Here is a 13,002-nt window from a genome sequence, read left to right on the forward strand (position 1 = left end):
AGTGCTGTGTTGCAAACAGTAAAGTAAAAGCTGTGTTGTGATGGGGGGGGGAGAGAAGGCTTTGGGGGGGGGGGGGGGGGGGGCGGACAGAATTTGACATAGCAGCATTTAAGCAAAGGTGGGGGTTTTTTTAGTTACTGGTGTTACATTTGTAAATAGAATTATGAAGTACTAAAGGGGGAGTTAGTAAATGTACTACGTAATTGCAGGTAGCTATTGAGCAAAGACTTAAATCACGAAGGTGTGAATTTGACAATTTTTTCATAATTTTTTAGTAGATTTCAAAATATGTGATATCATTGTATTTGGTCTGCTGCCTGGTATTAATATACTGAGTTCTAATGATTGTGCTCCTTTATGGGGAGCCTTTAGAGGTGCTGGAATGTAGGACTGTACGAGAAGTCAAGTCACAGGTTTCGTACATTCTTTAGTCATAAAATTAATGTATGGGGAATTCCTGAAGACAATCTTCCCTCTCTCCCATGCTCTGCAGAAATTGTTGACTGCCAGTCTTGCAAAATGAGAGCTTTCGGTTTCATTGGCAGGAAATTTTCCCATCCTACTAGTTGTTTTTTTCTGTTCACGTTTGAAAAGGGGTTTATATGTGTCATTAATTCTGCTGAAATCACAAGTACATTTAACAGTGGTGGTGACAGTGAAGCCATCATCAGGTTTCTTTAAGGTCTGTTTGAGCTTTGCACTGTCTTTGTGTGGGTTTTCTTTTGTGATGGTTTTAAAGAGAATAAGCTCTGAAAAGTGATCCTGTTTAAGGATATATATAATTTCCACCTTTGTTATCTCTAGCCACACAGTCTTACCAGTGGTATTCTTGGGGTCCCCCTAACATGCAGTGTCGCCTCTGTGCATCCTGTTGGACGTACTGGAAGAAATACGGTGGCTTGAAAATGCCAACACGGTTAGATGGGGAGAGACCAGGACCAAACCGCAATAATTTGGTAGGTATCTGCAAAGCAGACTACTCGGTGCTCTTGCCTGGGAAGCTAGGTGCCATGATATCTAACTAGTTGTTCACTGTTCTTAAATATTTAACAATAAAAAGAATGCCTTCAGCCTCCATTGTTGTCCTTGGGTTTGGTATTTCATGTCTTGCAGGAGTTGGCACGTTAACTTCGGCTATAAGTAATTTGGTGCCAAGTACTGCTCTGAGGAAAAAAAACATCATTTGTTTAGCAAACTAGCCATCAAATGCGTGGGTTAACTTAATGAAGATGGAAAAAACTGAAATGCCGGCCAGTGTTTCTGATATTTGGTTTTCATGATTTTTGCTGTAGGGGGAAGAGGACTTTTTTTTTTTTTCCCCCCCATAAAGGAATTCATTATTTCCTGAAACCTGTTCCCTTTCCCAAGGCACATTCAAAATTAGATACCCCAAATAGCTAGTGGCTTTTTAGAGATCCCTGATCTTGTTTTTCTACTTCATCCTATTTTTTTGTAATTAATAATCCTTCCTTTTGGATAGGTTTCAGTAAGCATTGTATGAGCTTCTTCTGTTTAATTTTTCCCCTTTTATTTAAAAACCAAAATTCTCAGAATTTTTCTGAATTTGGTGGAAGTTCGATCTGGAAGCATCATACATTGAGCTGATTGGAAAAGTAGCTGCATCACATGGACAGAAGTATAGTGCACCCTGAACTTTGGTCTTAGATGAATTTCTTTCCTCTCTCCTAGTCTTTGCTATCATTCCCTTTCTATTCTACTTCTTTCATTTAACCTCTATCCTTTCCAGGCTTCTGTTTGCCCCCTGAAGCTACCTAATTGCTGAGATAACGGCCAGGTTTTATCAGCCTTATACATCGTGTTTGTTAATTAAAAAGTATGTAAATAGTCAGAGCGGGGAAAGCCTTGTTCTCCCCAAACTGAAATTTCCTCCTATTTTCCAACTGTGGGCAGGTTTGAGATAACAAGATACTACTTTTATTATTTTATTGGTTGACTTAGTTGCTTTTCGTGAAGAAGATACTGCTTTGCCTCTCTGTAGTTGATAAATGTCTTTCAGTAGTATTCCTTATTACATGTAGTGAGTATTTGACAACTCTGTAAATGCATTCATTGAGTTCAGAGTAAGAATTAAAACAGAAATTCTTGCAACTTTGAGACAAAAACATTCTTGCATGCAGTACGTTTGCTTTGGGAAGTGAGTTTGTGATGTATATTTTAGCCATACAGCTACTTTCTGATTTTCCCTTCTCTCTCTTACAAATGATTTGTTATAAGGAGTTTGCATTGTATATCCAGAGCAACTCTAAGCACCCAAAGTTGGAGAGTCTTTCTGTTGACTCTATAAGCACTAAATCATGTGATAGCATCAGGTAACTTCTTCAGGTCTGGCTTTTGGATCCCTGCTTTAAAACTTGGGACAGCACAGAAATAAATACTTCCTTGTGAAGAGAAAATGTTTACCTTCATTTTATCCTTTGAGATATTTTGGAAGAAAATTCCAAATGTTGATGGGTAAGATTTGGGAAATGGGGAATAGCTGGGCTGAAAATATTTTCATCTGTAATACTGTTTCTGTTCTTATGTCTGTGAATCAGTAGTTGAAAGTGATTTTATATGATAGTCTTTCTCTTCTTTAAAACCATACTTTTCTAATAATTATTTTTTAGAAACCATATTTATTTTTCTTTCTTTTCAGAGTCCTCATGGTGTGCCAGTACGAAACAGTGGGAGTCCCAAGTTTGCTATGAAGACACGACAAGCTTTCTATCTCCATACAACAAAACTGACAAGAATTGCCAGACGTTTATGTCGAGATATCTTGCGCCCTTGGCATGCTGCAAGACATCCCTATCTGCCTATTAACAGCGCAGCAATCAAAGCAGAATGTGAGTGGTGATGCAACTGGGACCTACTTGCAAAGGAGCCCTTTGAGATTCCCTTCCTATAAAGTTTGAGTTGCAACTTCTTGAGATGGTCTCTTGCATGTAGCTAGTGGTTTTACAAAATCTAGCTATACTTGCCGGGTGTTCTAACTGATTGTAGGCTAGACAAATAACTTTGAAAATTCATGAGTTGTTTGTTTTAAAATATTCACGTTTGCTATTACATTTAGCATGCTCCTGCATTTGTGTCCTGTTGCCAAGACATGCTTGCAACGTGTAAAATTTCTTTTAATTGGAAAGCTCTTTCAGGACACTTGAGTTATTCATTTAGTTTTGCTATAATATCTAAATATCTTTACCCTCTAATTATTTTTCTTTATTTTACAGGCACAGCACGTTTACCTGAGGCATCAGAAAACCCATTGCTATTAAAGCAAGTGGTTCGAAAGCCTTTAGAAGCAGTACTCCGGTATTTAGGTATTAAAAAACCCAAACAACACCAAACACACAACTGCCCAACCAAACAAAAAACCCTACTAGCTAATTCTGCTAACCATTTGTTTTTCCATTTCGTTCTGGATTTAGATGCCGGTTCTGGATTAAAAAACAGAACATGAAAACCTCCCCATGAACTTGTCCTTTTTCCTACTTAATTTGTCAGACCTAGTGGCACAACAGTCTACTCTGGGCTCACAGAGCTGTATCAAAAACTTTTTCAAGTGAAGGGAGGGATGTGTTTGCTGCGGCTTCCGATGTATGTGGGGACAAGTTCCTGTCTGCTAATGGAGGCACAAACCATAATGTTTTGGGACCAATTGGTCAGTCCACTGTTCCAATTTTTGGGCTGTCTGGAGGCAGTTCCTACAGTTGGGTCCTCCAAGGAGCCTCTTGGATTTAGGACAGGATAGCACTGTGTCCCACAGCTTGTGAATCAGTTGCTGGCTGTTCTGTGCTGGAGCTAGACAAGGGGACTGTACTTCCATTCTTTACTTTCTTATTATTTTTGTTTTGGTTTTGGGGGGTTTTTTTACCATTTTCTTGAGGACTTGGGCCTCATCAACTGATCTGTGGAGGAGTACTGAGTAGCTCCGTCCAGGACCTTGGTATAAGTTTTAGGTGCTGGAAGCATCTAAAGTGATGCTACGTGACCTGCCAGCTCTGACTATAAATGAATGCAAAATCATTTTCCCTAGTGTTGCCAGTTGCTAGAGATACCCTGAAGACATGTCTCAGGTTGTTACAGCAGTCTAATGTGAGTCTAACCACAGAAAGCTAGCTTGGACAGTGGTACTTTGAAGGCTTCCGAATTAACAAGGAAATTGATTGCCTTTTTACTCTGATAAGAAACACTAGAGTTGATTTTATGTTTCTTTGAACATTTTTGTTGATGAAATATTGTAAGGCTCAGGGTTTATTAAATATTTACTGCTTCTCTGTTGAGTGTTGTACTTCTACTGTATACTAATGAGATACACAGATTGAGAAACCTTTGGATATGTATAATGCAACCAAAGAAAGCCAATAAAGGGAGAATTTTTGCTGTTGGATAAAATCCTGCTTTTAATAGTTGTACAGAATGTAGCAGTAGATTTTGAGATTTCATTAGCGCTGTGTCAGGGTCTCCATTTGACTATTGAGCTGGGAGAAGGGAGTGAAAGAAATGGAGGGAGGCTGATGGACTGGTGAGAACATTTTTGGAGGTGTGCTCAGTGTGCTTTAAGTTATATGTTACTCAGCTGTTGGGGCTGCGAGAGACAAACTCGGTTGAAGCTCCCATTTGCTGTTGCTTGTAACTTTCTCAAAATCTTTTCAGTTGAACAGCGTGTGCTTGATCTCTGCCTTGGCCAAAAGTTTGAATTCAGACTCTGTGTGTTCTTTACGGTGGTGCTTTGAATCCTTGCTTGTTTGGCCAGTTTAGAAATTGTATTTTTTACAAACCGTGCAAAACTGGCATACTTGTAATTTCCCCAGAGTTTAGGGGTGTTGCATGACTGTCCAAAGATGCCTTTTAATATAGGGCACCCCTAAAATGATCCCAAATTGTTGGAGAATAGTGTTTTGGAAATAGATACAAAGTGCTTTTGTTATCAGCTCTTATTTTAGGATAATATTATGACATTGTTTTTAACATCTTCAGTAGAGGTGAATTCCTAAATATACTTAAAATGCTTTATATAAATAGCAATCTCCAGTCAAAATTATTGACTGAGATAGTTTCTATATAAGGGGAGGTATTCTTGGTCACCTTGGAAGTTTGCAGGTTGTTTTCAGATTTATAATTCCAGTATCTTCACTAATAAAAAAACCCCACCGTGCTGTTTTACAACAGAGTCTCATCCATGTCCTCCGAAACCAGATCCAGCAAAGAGCTTGTCCAGTTCTCTCAACAATCTGACTCCTGCTAAGTTTACGCCTGTCATTAATAATGGATCCCCAACTATCCTGGGAAAAAGAAGTTATGAACAACACAATGGAATGGATGGTAAATATTTTTCTGCAAAATGTATATTGTCTACAATTGCCTGTTGTCTGTAGGCTTTTTCTTCTGTCCTTTCGGTATACAAGGAGATTATTTAAAACTGTAGTCCTTTATATAAATTCCAAGTTTCTTATTCTTGAGGGATGTTAATTTTTTCCTTTTGTAGAAGTCACTTGTCCCATTTCTCCTTCTGGGTGAGACACATGATGTGTACTGCCTGGGTGGTGCATGCACATAAAGCTACTGTGCTAGTGGAACTCTGCCTAGCTTGACCAACCTTGCAAATGGGACAGTGAAGGAGTAACTTCCCTTCAGTTTTTAAATGAGTAGTATGAAGACAACCTTAATAGCTTTTTCCAGTGATGTTTCCTTTTTTCTTTTGAGGTTTACAGCTTTTTAACTTGTAGGTAGTAGCTGTGCAGTTCCCAGGTGGCTTTGTAACATGTGAATCACCTGGCTTTCAGCAAAGCTACCAGAGGCTGCATGCCCTTGAGAAAGGCAGGCTGCTGCTTAGCTGAGGGAGGCAGACGTGCCAGATCTGGCGTGGCATAAACCTGCTCCTGCCTTGTGCAGAACCAGAGTATTTGCTTTTGTTGGCCCTGTCACTGAGCGTGGAGGTTTGCAGTGGAGTTTGGACTTCATCTCCTCAAGAAAAAAAGGCAAGGGGAAGGCGTTTGAATTGGGAGTTAGACGCAGGATGTTCCTGGCACAGACTCCAGGGGTCTGTTCTGAAGAGTTGCTCTTGTCTGAGAGTGCCGGGGAAGAGAAAGAGCAGTCTTTTTTTTCCAGATGAGGATAAAAGGGTCTGTTCAAATGGTCTTAAGGGGAGTGAAAACATGGAGGGTAGCTCTCCTTGACAGGGGAAAGGAACAGTTGGTTTAATGGTGACTCTGAGCAGGGAGGGAGATAAGAGAATCTTTCTCATTTTTTGCCTTTAATTTTAACTTTATATGTAGCTTATCTGAAATATAACTACAAACATTTGATGTCTTATTGTGTTTTAACATTAAGAACTTTTTAAACTGCTGCTGTTCAGGTTGCTGATATGATGTTTTTCTCTTTTCTGTTCACTTGTGCTCTATCAGGCAACATGAAGAAGCGCCTGTTGATGCCTAGCAGGGGTAAGACCTTGAAGCTGCGCTCAGCTTATGCTAGGAGAGTGATTTTTAGTTTCATCTGCTGGCTTGTCTGTGCTTCGTGGCTAATGAGTCTGTGTGCACCTTCTGTGTTGATGTCTGTGTGTTCCTTGGGTAACCATTTCCACCCATGGTTATGCTGCTCACCTTCCAGGCTTTTCACATGCAGACGACAAGTCGTACAACTGTACTGAAGACATGAAGTGCTATGTTCAGAATTGATTACTAATTCCTCAAGTTGACGGAACAGTTTTCTAGCAGTTTTGTGAAACTGCTGAAAGCTGTGATGGTTGGTTTGAAACTAGGTGTTGTTTCACTGTTTGACTTTAAGAAATCAGTTTCACGCGTCCTGAACTACTTTAAATTCACTTTCACCAAAAGACATAGAAGACAGTATTCACATCGAGTCCCAAGTTCAAATCTCTGTATTTTCCACTGTGAGTGGACAGTCTCACCAGTGAGAGACTGCGTGTTCTCTACGTGCAGTAGAAATGGTTTTCAAAATTTCCACAGGTTAAAAATTAATCTGTTCTGACTACTGAATTACACCTCAGAAGCTTTAGTTTGTGGTAATGCAGGAAATGTACAAATGTCACTTAACCAAATTCAGTAGAACAGACCAATTTTGAATAGTTAGGATATACAAATGTCATCGTGTGACACACGATGCAAAACACAAAAACACACAAACACAAAAACTTAAGCTTACATGTTACCATGAAATGGCTGACACTGCGTGCCTTGATGTTAAGCTTTCTGTTTAATAGCTGAAACAGTGGATGACTGTTACCGATATTTACATGCATGCATATATAAGTGCATGTGGAGAATACAATAAGAATGAGGACAGTGATCGTTCTACTGTCTTGCTGTCTTTGGGAATTTATACCTTGATATTGTGTTGCTGAATTTTTAATGTGCTTTTTAACTTTTGTGTTTTGGGAAGAATCACAAAACCCTGCTGCCTTGGTCAGTTTGGCTTCCTCAGAAGCTTTGTCCAGTAATGAGGGATGTAGATGCGGAGTAGCTCACTGAATTTCCACAGCTCCTAGTGACTACCTGCTTATGGGCATGCCTGCTGCTCCCTGCTAAATGTCCTCATCAGCAAGAGGACTGCTGAGTCACTCAGCAGATGACACACTTCTGAAGCTCTGAGATGTTGTGGCCCAAAGGAGGGAAGTAGAAGAAGAACTGATCCTTCCCTCAGGAAGGCGCTCTCTGCATAGAGCACTGGATTTGATAACCTGAGACTATTTATTTATTGGAAATGGAAGATTCTTGTTTTAGTGTTTTAAAATGTCTGTCTGCTGGTATACATATCTGATTAGATACATTTCAGTCTTAACTGTTGCTGGAGCAGTTTGCAAAAAGAAGATTTTGGTGAAGTACCTGTTCAGGCTCCTCAGAATACGTGTTTCTCTGACGCATATGTGCGTAGTTGTGCAGGGGCTGGCTCTCACTGAGCACCTGCTGCTTTATCTGCTTGGTCTGTTCTCAGCCAGCCACTGAAATACTTGGAGTATTTGTTCCTATAACTGCTAGGTAGCAGAGTATGATTCAGTCCCAGAATCTGTTTATCTGCTGGAGTAGTGGGTGTTAACTGGATATTTTTGTGAGCAGTTCAGCTTAAACTTGTTGGTTGAGATTTATTTGTGAATGGAAGATGTTTGCCACGCTGCAATTTTGACATCTGGAATATTTTGACTCTGGGTTGCTGGAAGCTTTGCTGAGACAGAGAGGGAAGGGAAGGGAATCACCTGCAAGGAAACAAGGTCTAAAGAACTTGGGTCATGATCTGCTGGACACGGGGAAACAGATGGTGGAAGTTTGGTGGATCTGTTTCTGTCCTGGAGCCAGTTTGTGTGCCAGTGCCACTTAGCACTGGTTCCCAGTTGCCTTGCATGTGAGCTGGTAAGCTTAGCTGGCTCTGGGCAAGGCTAACGCCAGTTTCCTGTGCCGTGCCAGAACTGGGAATGCGATGCTGAGACTTCTTCTTGGTTCTGGATGGAGTCATACAGGCTTACTAGTTTGGGGGGCTGCTGGTGGGAAGGGAGAGGAGGAGGTCAGAGGAGAGGAAGAGCACAAGTTGGAACCATTGTGAAGAAAGGGTGAATGGCAGCAAGTGATGAAGCTTTGTGACCAGAATTTAGGAGCCAGTGAGTTAGTATGAAAGGACTGAAATAAACCCATCTACCAGAATGACTGATTTTTGGATTATAACTGACCTAAAATAGAAGAAAAAGGTTAATGAGAATAAAACTGAGTTGTTATAACCAGTCAGATTCTTCATTTACATAGCTCCTATAGATACTACGGGAAATTGTGGGGGTTTCTTTGTTGTTTTTTATGTTTTTCCTCTCCCCTTAGTGATACATGGTGGCGTACTGGCTGGTCACTGTAGGAGTGTACTGCAAAGAAAAGCTGGCTGGTGTTAAGACAACTGCTGAAAATATTCTTTCTGCACAAATTTAGGTGCAGGAAGACACTTTGTCCACCTATGTTTGAAATAGTTTTCAAGGAGATGTTAACCTACTGCAATGTTATATGAATTATCCAAGGGTTTTTCTGCTTCCTGCTGATGTGCTGTGTTGGTGGCACCTGGAAGATGTCTTATGGTTTGGACAGGTCACCGTGTCAAAGTCTCTGACATATGACAGTGGACAGCTATTATGGTGGGCTTTGGCTGAAGTCTCTTTGCTGGTGATAAAAGCCTTTTGGTGCTGGGCTATTACTTCCAAACTCATGGGAGAAGTATGTATACTGTAAATTATGGCTGGTTGCTGAGCTGATTACACGTGATGAGTTTGTAAGGCTTTCCTCATGGCCAAATTGTAAAGCAATATAAAATCAAGAGATTGCTTTGCAGGGAATGAGCCAAATAGCAGCTTGTATTTTTGCTTAGTGTAAAGCATTAAGATCCATGTTTATATGTATCTATTGGTGGTCAGGTTTCTAAGGCATTTAAATTCCCATGGCACCTGCTGCCTTTGTTTAGAATTAGGCTGTTTAACATTGCTGAAAATCGAACTGTTCATGTAGGTTTTTGGGTGTTCCTTCAGGCAACACTGCTGGAAGATTTTCATCTGAGTCTCTACCACCCTTTGATATTTAGGACGATGGGTAGTTGATGGTTAGAATTCAGCCCTCAGAAAAGTTAATCAGTGAAGTGCCTTGATGAATGTCCCTGCGTAAATAGAAACACTGTTCCTAAAGGTGCCCAAACGATGACTGAGGGTGGAGAGGTTGGAGATGGAAGACCACCTAGTCTATGGGCGGATGCAGGTTGGTCAGATTGAGCTCTGTGTGAAAAGAGGTATTAATGGGAAGTAAGGAAAGGCTGGGAAAAGGGGAACCTTGGTGGTGAGAGACCAAGGAGGAAAAGAAAAGCAAACTGTTGTTAGTGGGCTGTGGCCAGAACTAGTTTAATTATGGAAATGTTGGAAATTGCTGAACTTAAAAGAGTACTTCAGATTTTTCCTTTGGAATTTTGTTGTTTGTTTGTTTGTTTTTTCTCTTGCTAATGTAACTCCAGCTAAGTATGTTTAACTTTTCTTTTTCTGACTCATCCCTGCTTAACCCTAGAGCGCTGAACTTTTTCAAGCTTTGAATATGATTTGTCTGGCCAGGCATCTAGAGTTTCAACTGGTGGTTGAATTCCAAGAACAGGAGAATATTCTTAATCTCATCTTACCTCTCCTCACTGCCTCCACTCTATTTTGTAAGAAGGGTGTAGTCCTTTCATCTATTTTGTTTTCCTCTTCTTTAAATCACATTGGAGGCGTCATTAAGCATACAGTGCCCTTCCCAGCTCTCCTTCAACATTAGATTAGCATGGACAAATTGCTGCAGAATCCTATTTTTGGAGCATGAAAAGTACATGGAGTCTCATAAGCTGTCGAATACAGTGAGATGTTAAAAATTTATTAGTTTATTGCTTTTTCATTAGTGTTCTGGAGCTTGACTGACAATATTTGCCATGAAACTTCCTCTAGAGAGATAGAGAGGATGTTTTATGTTCTGGACCCTGTTTAGTTTTTTCCTTGCAGCTATCCAGTATGGGGTCTATGTGATGCTTGTCTGTGCAAATTCCTACAGGGGGAAGGGAGGGAGCATTGTTAGATTTATCCCCCCTCTCCTTACACCATGTTAGCTTTCATCTAATCAAATTTGTTTTTCAGGGTCATCACATGCACTCTAAAATTGGCAGAAAGAGAGAGAACATGAATGAGTAGCTGAAATAAAGGGAAGGCTTTTCCCAGCAACAAACTTGCATTGATAAAATGGTAGTGGATCGAATGCTGAAAATTGGAGAGGGTTTATAGAAGAGCCATGAAAACGGTGAAGGGACTGGAAAACACACTGTATAATGGAAAATGCTTTTATCAAAGTGGAAGTTGTAGATGTTTGTCTCTGCTGACAGGAGCAGCAGAAGTGTAATAATAGAGGGCTTTTTAGTCTAGCCAGGAATGGAATAATGAGCTGCGGTAGCCAGAAGGTACAGTAGAAAAACTTTGGCTGGAAACAAGCTGCAAATTTTTGAGTGAGGTTAATTAACTGTTGGAATACCTTGCTTCTGCTACTGGGGATTTCTAAACCAAAATGGAATGTCAGTCTAATTTAACATGTTCTGGTTCATTGTTTCTCACCTCCTTTTGGGGAAACGTGAATGAACTCCTAGAACTGGAAGTATTCATTAGCCTAGCATGGCATTAGTTTAATTATCAACAGATGAGCATGAAAGTGGAAATACTGTTCTTGATCAAAAACAGCTATTGAGGTGGGAATATAAGGAAGTTCTCTAGCATCAGCGATGTAGGTGACCAGCCTTATCTCAAAGGTTTTTTCTGGCTGACTTAGACCTTGCAGAAAATTTGGACTTACCTGTATGCATAAGTTGCATTAAAATTCTGCCTTTATCAGCAGTGGCCCTGGCTGCCCTTCCAAAGTCAAGCATAACCAGCCAAAGGAAATCTGCCCATCCAGGAATGACTGTAAACAGCAGGGAGTGTTGGTCCTTTAATGAATAATGTGATACATGGGGTACTGGGGAAAAGTCCTGGCTTTAGCTGTTGATATCCGGACCAAAGTAATGCTGACTAGTGTCAAGAGAGAAAATGTTCAGTTCTTAAAGGAATGACTGTTTCTTGCCAGCAGCAGCACAGCTGGGAAGAATGACAAGTTGCTTGAAATGCTTTTTGGAGACCCCAAGAACCGTGTGCCTGTGCAACTTCCTTGCTTTAGATTATATGCCAAAAGTACAGATTATTTTTGAGAATTGTACTTAGGATTTTGTATTCAGATGTTAAGTGAAACTTTTTTCACTTGCCTTCAGCTTAGCTGTGATACTGTGATTAGTTTCTTTTGGTGTTGTGGGGAAAGATCTTGAAATGAAATCAGGAGATGGGTATCACACTCTATGGATCAACTAGTGAAAACCATTTCATTTATGAGGGATGGCATGGAGTAAGATGCAAATGTTGATTGAGTGAGAGGAGAGTGCATATCCCAAGGCAATGGTAGGGAGCAGGTGTAATGAATATGAGAGGAAATGAATATATAACAATGCAAGGGCAGAACTGCAAATGCCCCGGATAAGACAAAGCCTGAATTTGTAATTAAGTGGAATCTATGTGTGTGATACATATCATATATATATACACACACACGCACGCACATCTATATGTATGTATATGATGTGTAATACTTCCAATTCTAATAATAGTGAATAATTCAGCTGTTTCTAGTTTACATAGTTTGGATCAGCAAATCGTAAAGCAGTGAGGTGCATGGTTTTGTTGCCTCTTTTTTTAACCACTTAGTGTGTTACAGTCAGACAGAATATACCGTGATGCTCTTGTAGGAATGCGGGTGGATAGTATTGCTTGACTCAACACCAAGATAGATAGCAGCTCTCTATTCTCAACAGACTTGTCCAAGGGTAGCTACTGAGTCATTGTAGTTGGATGTCACTGCCCGGAAAGTATTAGTAGGCTCCTTGAAGTACTCTTAGCAGAAGGTACAGCTTTGCATGAACAAACACATCATCTGTGAGGTACTGTGAAGCAAATTAATGTGAACTGTTAGACCAAGTGTTTTAGGAAGTACTGTCCAAATCCAACAAGGTTAATGTGCAGGGGTTAGTGAAAGGAGGTGGGTAACGAACCACTACTTACTCATCCAAAATTAAAGCTGCTCTTTGTGGAATCTCTCATTTGGAGTTACTGTTTGTTTAATGTTGTCTTGGGTTTATCTGTCCAACAGAGAACTGTGATCACTTCTGTGTTTCATTACAACCAAAACAGTCTGTGTTTCTGTATTTGTTGCATGGGGCTGGGCTACTGTATTCTGAACTATGTGAATCTTTCCTTTTTTTAACCTTAAATCTTTTTTTTCCTTTTCCTTTGCCAATCTTGGTAGGAACTTACTTAGGTAAGTAAATTGCAATTTTAACATTGTTTTTATCTACAACAGAATTTTAAAAAAATGTTAGTCTAGGTGGTATTTGGTACAACTTATGCTCTGTTCTGCTTGTTGCACTTGCATT

The 13,002-nt window shown here is 40.1% G+C and overlaps 1 protein-coding gene across 2 annotated transcripts in view; it reads left to right on the forward strand.

Moving 5' to 3' along the window:
- The window catches only part of MTA1 (metastasis associated 1), an 85,603-nt gene that overhangs the window by 59,646 nt on the left and 12,955 nt on the right, over nt 1-13,002 (forward strand). For both annotated transcript variants that reach the window (XM_050900878.1, XM_050900879.1), the window contains exons 13-17: nt 805-956; nt 2,657-2,846; nt 3,231-3,320; nt 5,173-5,325; nt 6,408-6,443. In XM_050900878.1, the coding sequence (XP_050756835.1) occupies nt 805-956; nt 2,657-2,846; nt 3,231-3,320; nt 5,173-5,325; nt 6,408-6,443 (621 nt within the window). The remainder of the gene's footprint in view (nt 1-804; nt 957-2,656; nt 2,847-3,230; nt 3,321-5,172; nt 5,326-6,407; nt 6,444-13,002) is intronic.

This window comes from Gymnogyps californianus, chromosome 8, assembly GCF_018139145.2.
Source record: "Gymnogyps californianus isolate 813 chromosome 8, ASM1813914v2, whole genome shotgun sequence".
NCBI lineage: Eukaryota > Metazoa > Chordata > Aves > Accipitriformes > Cathartidae > Gymnogyps > Gymnogyps californianus.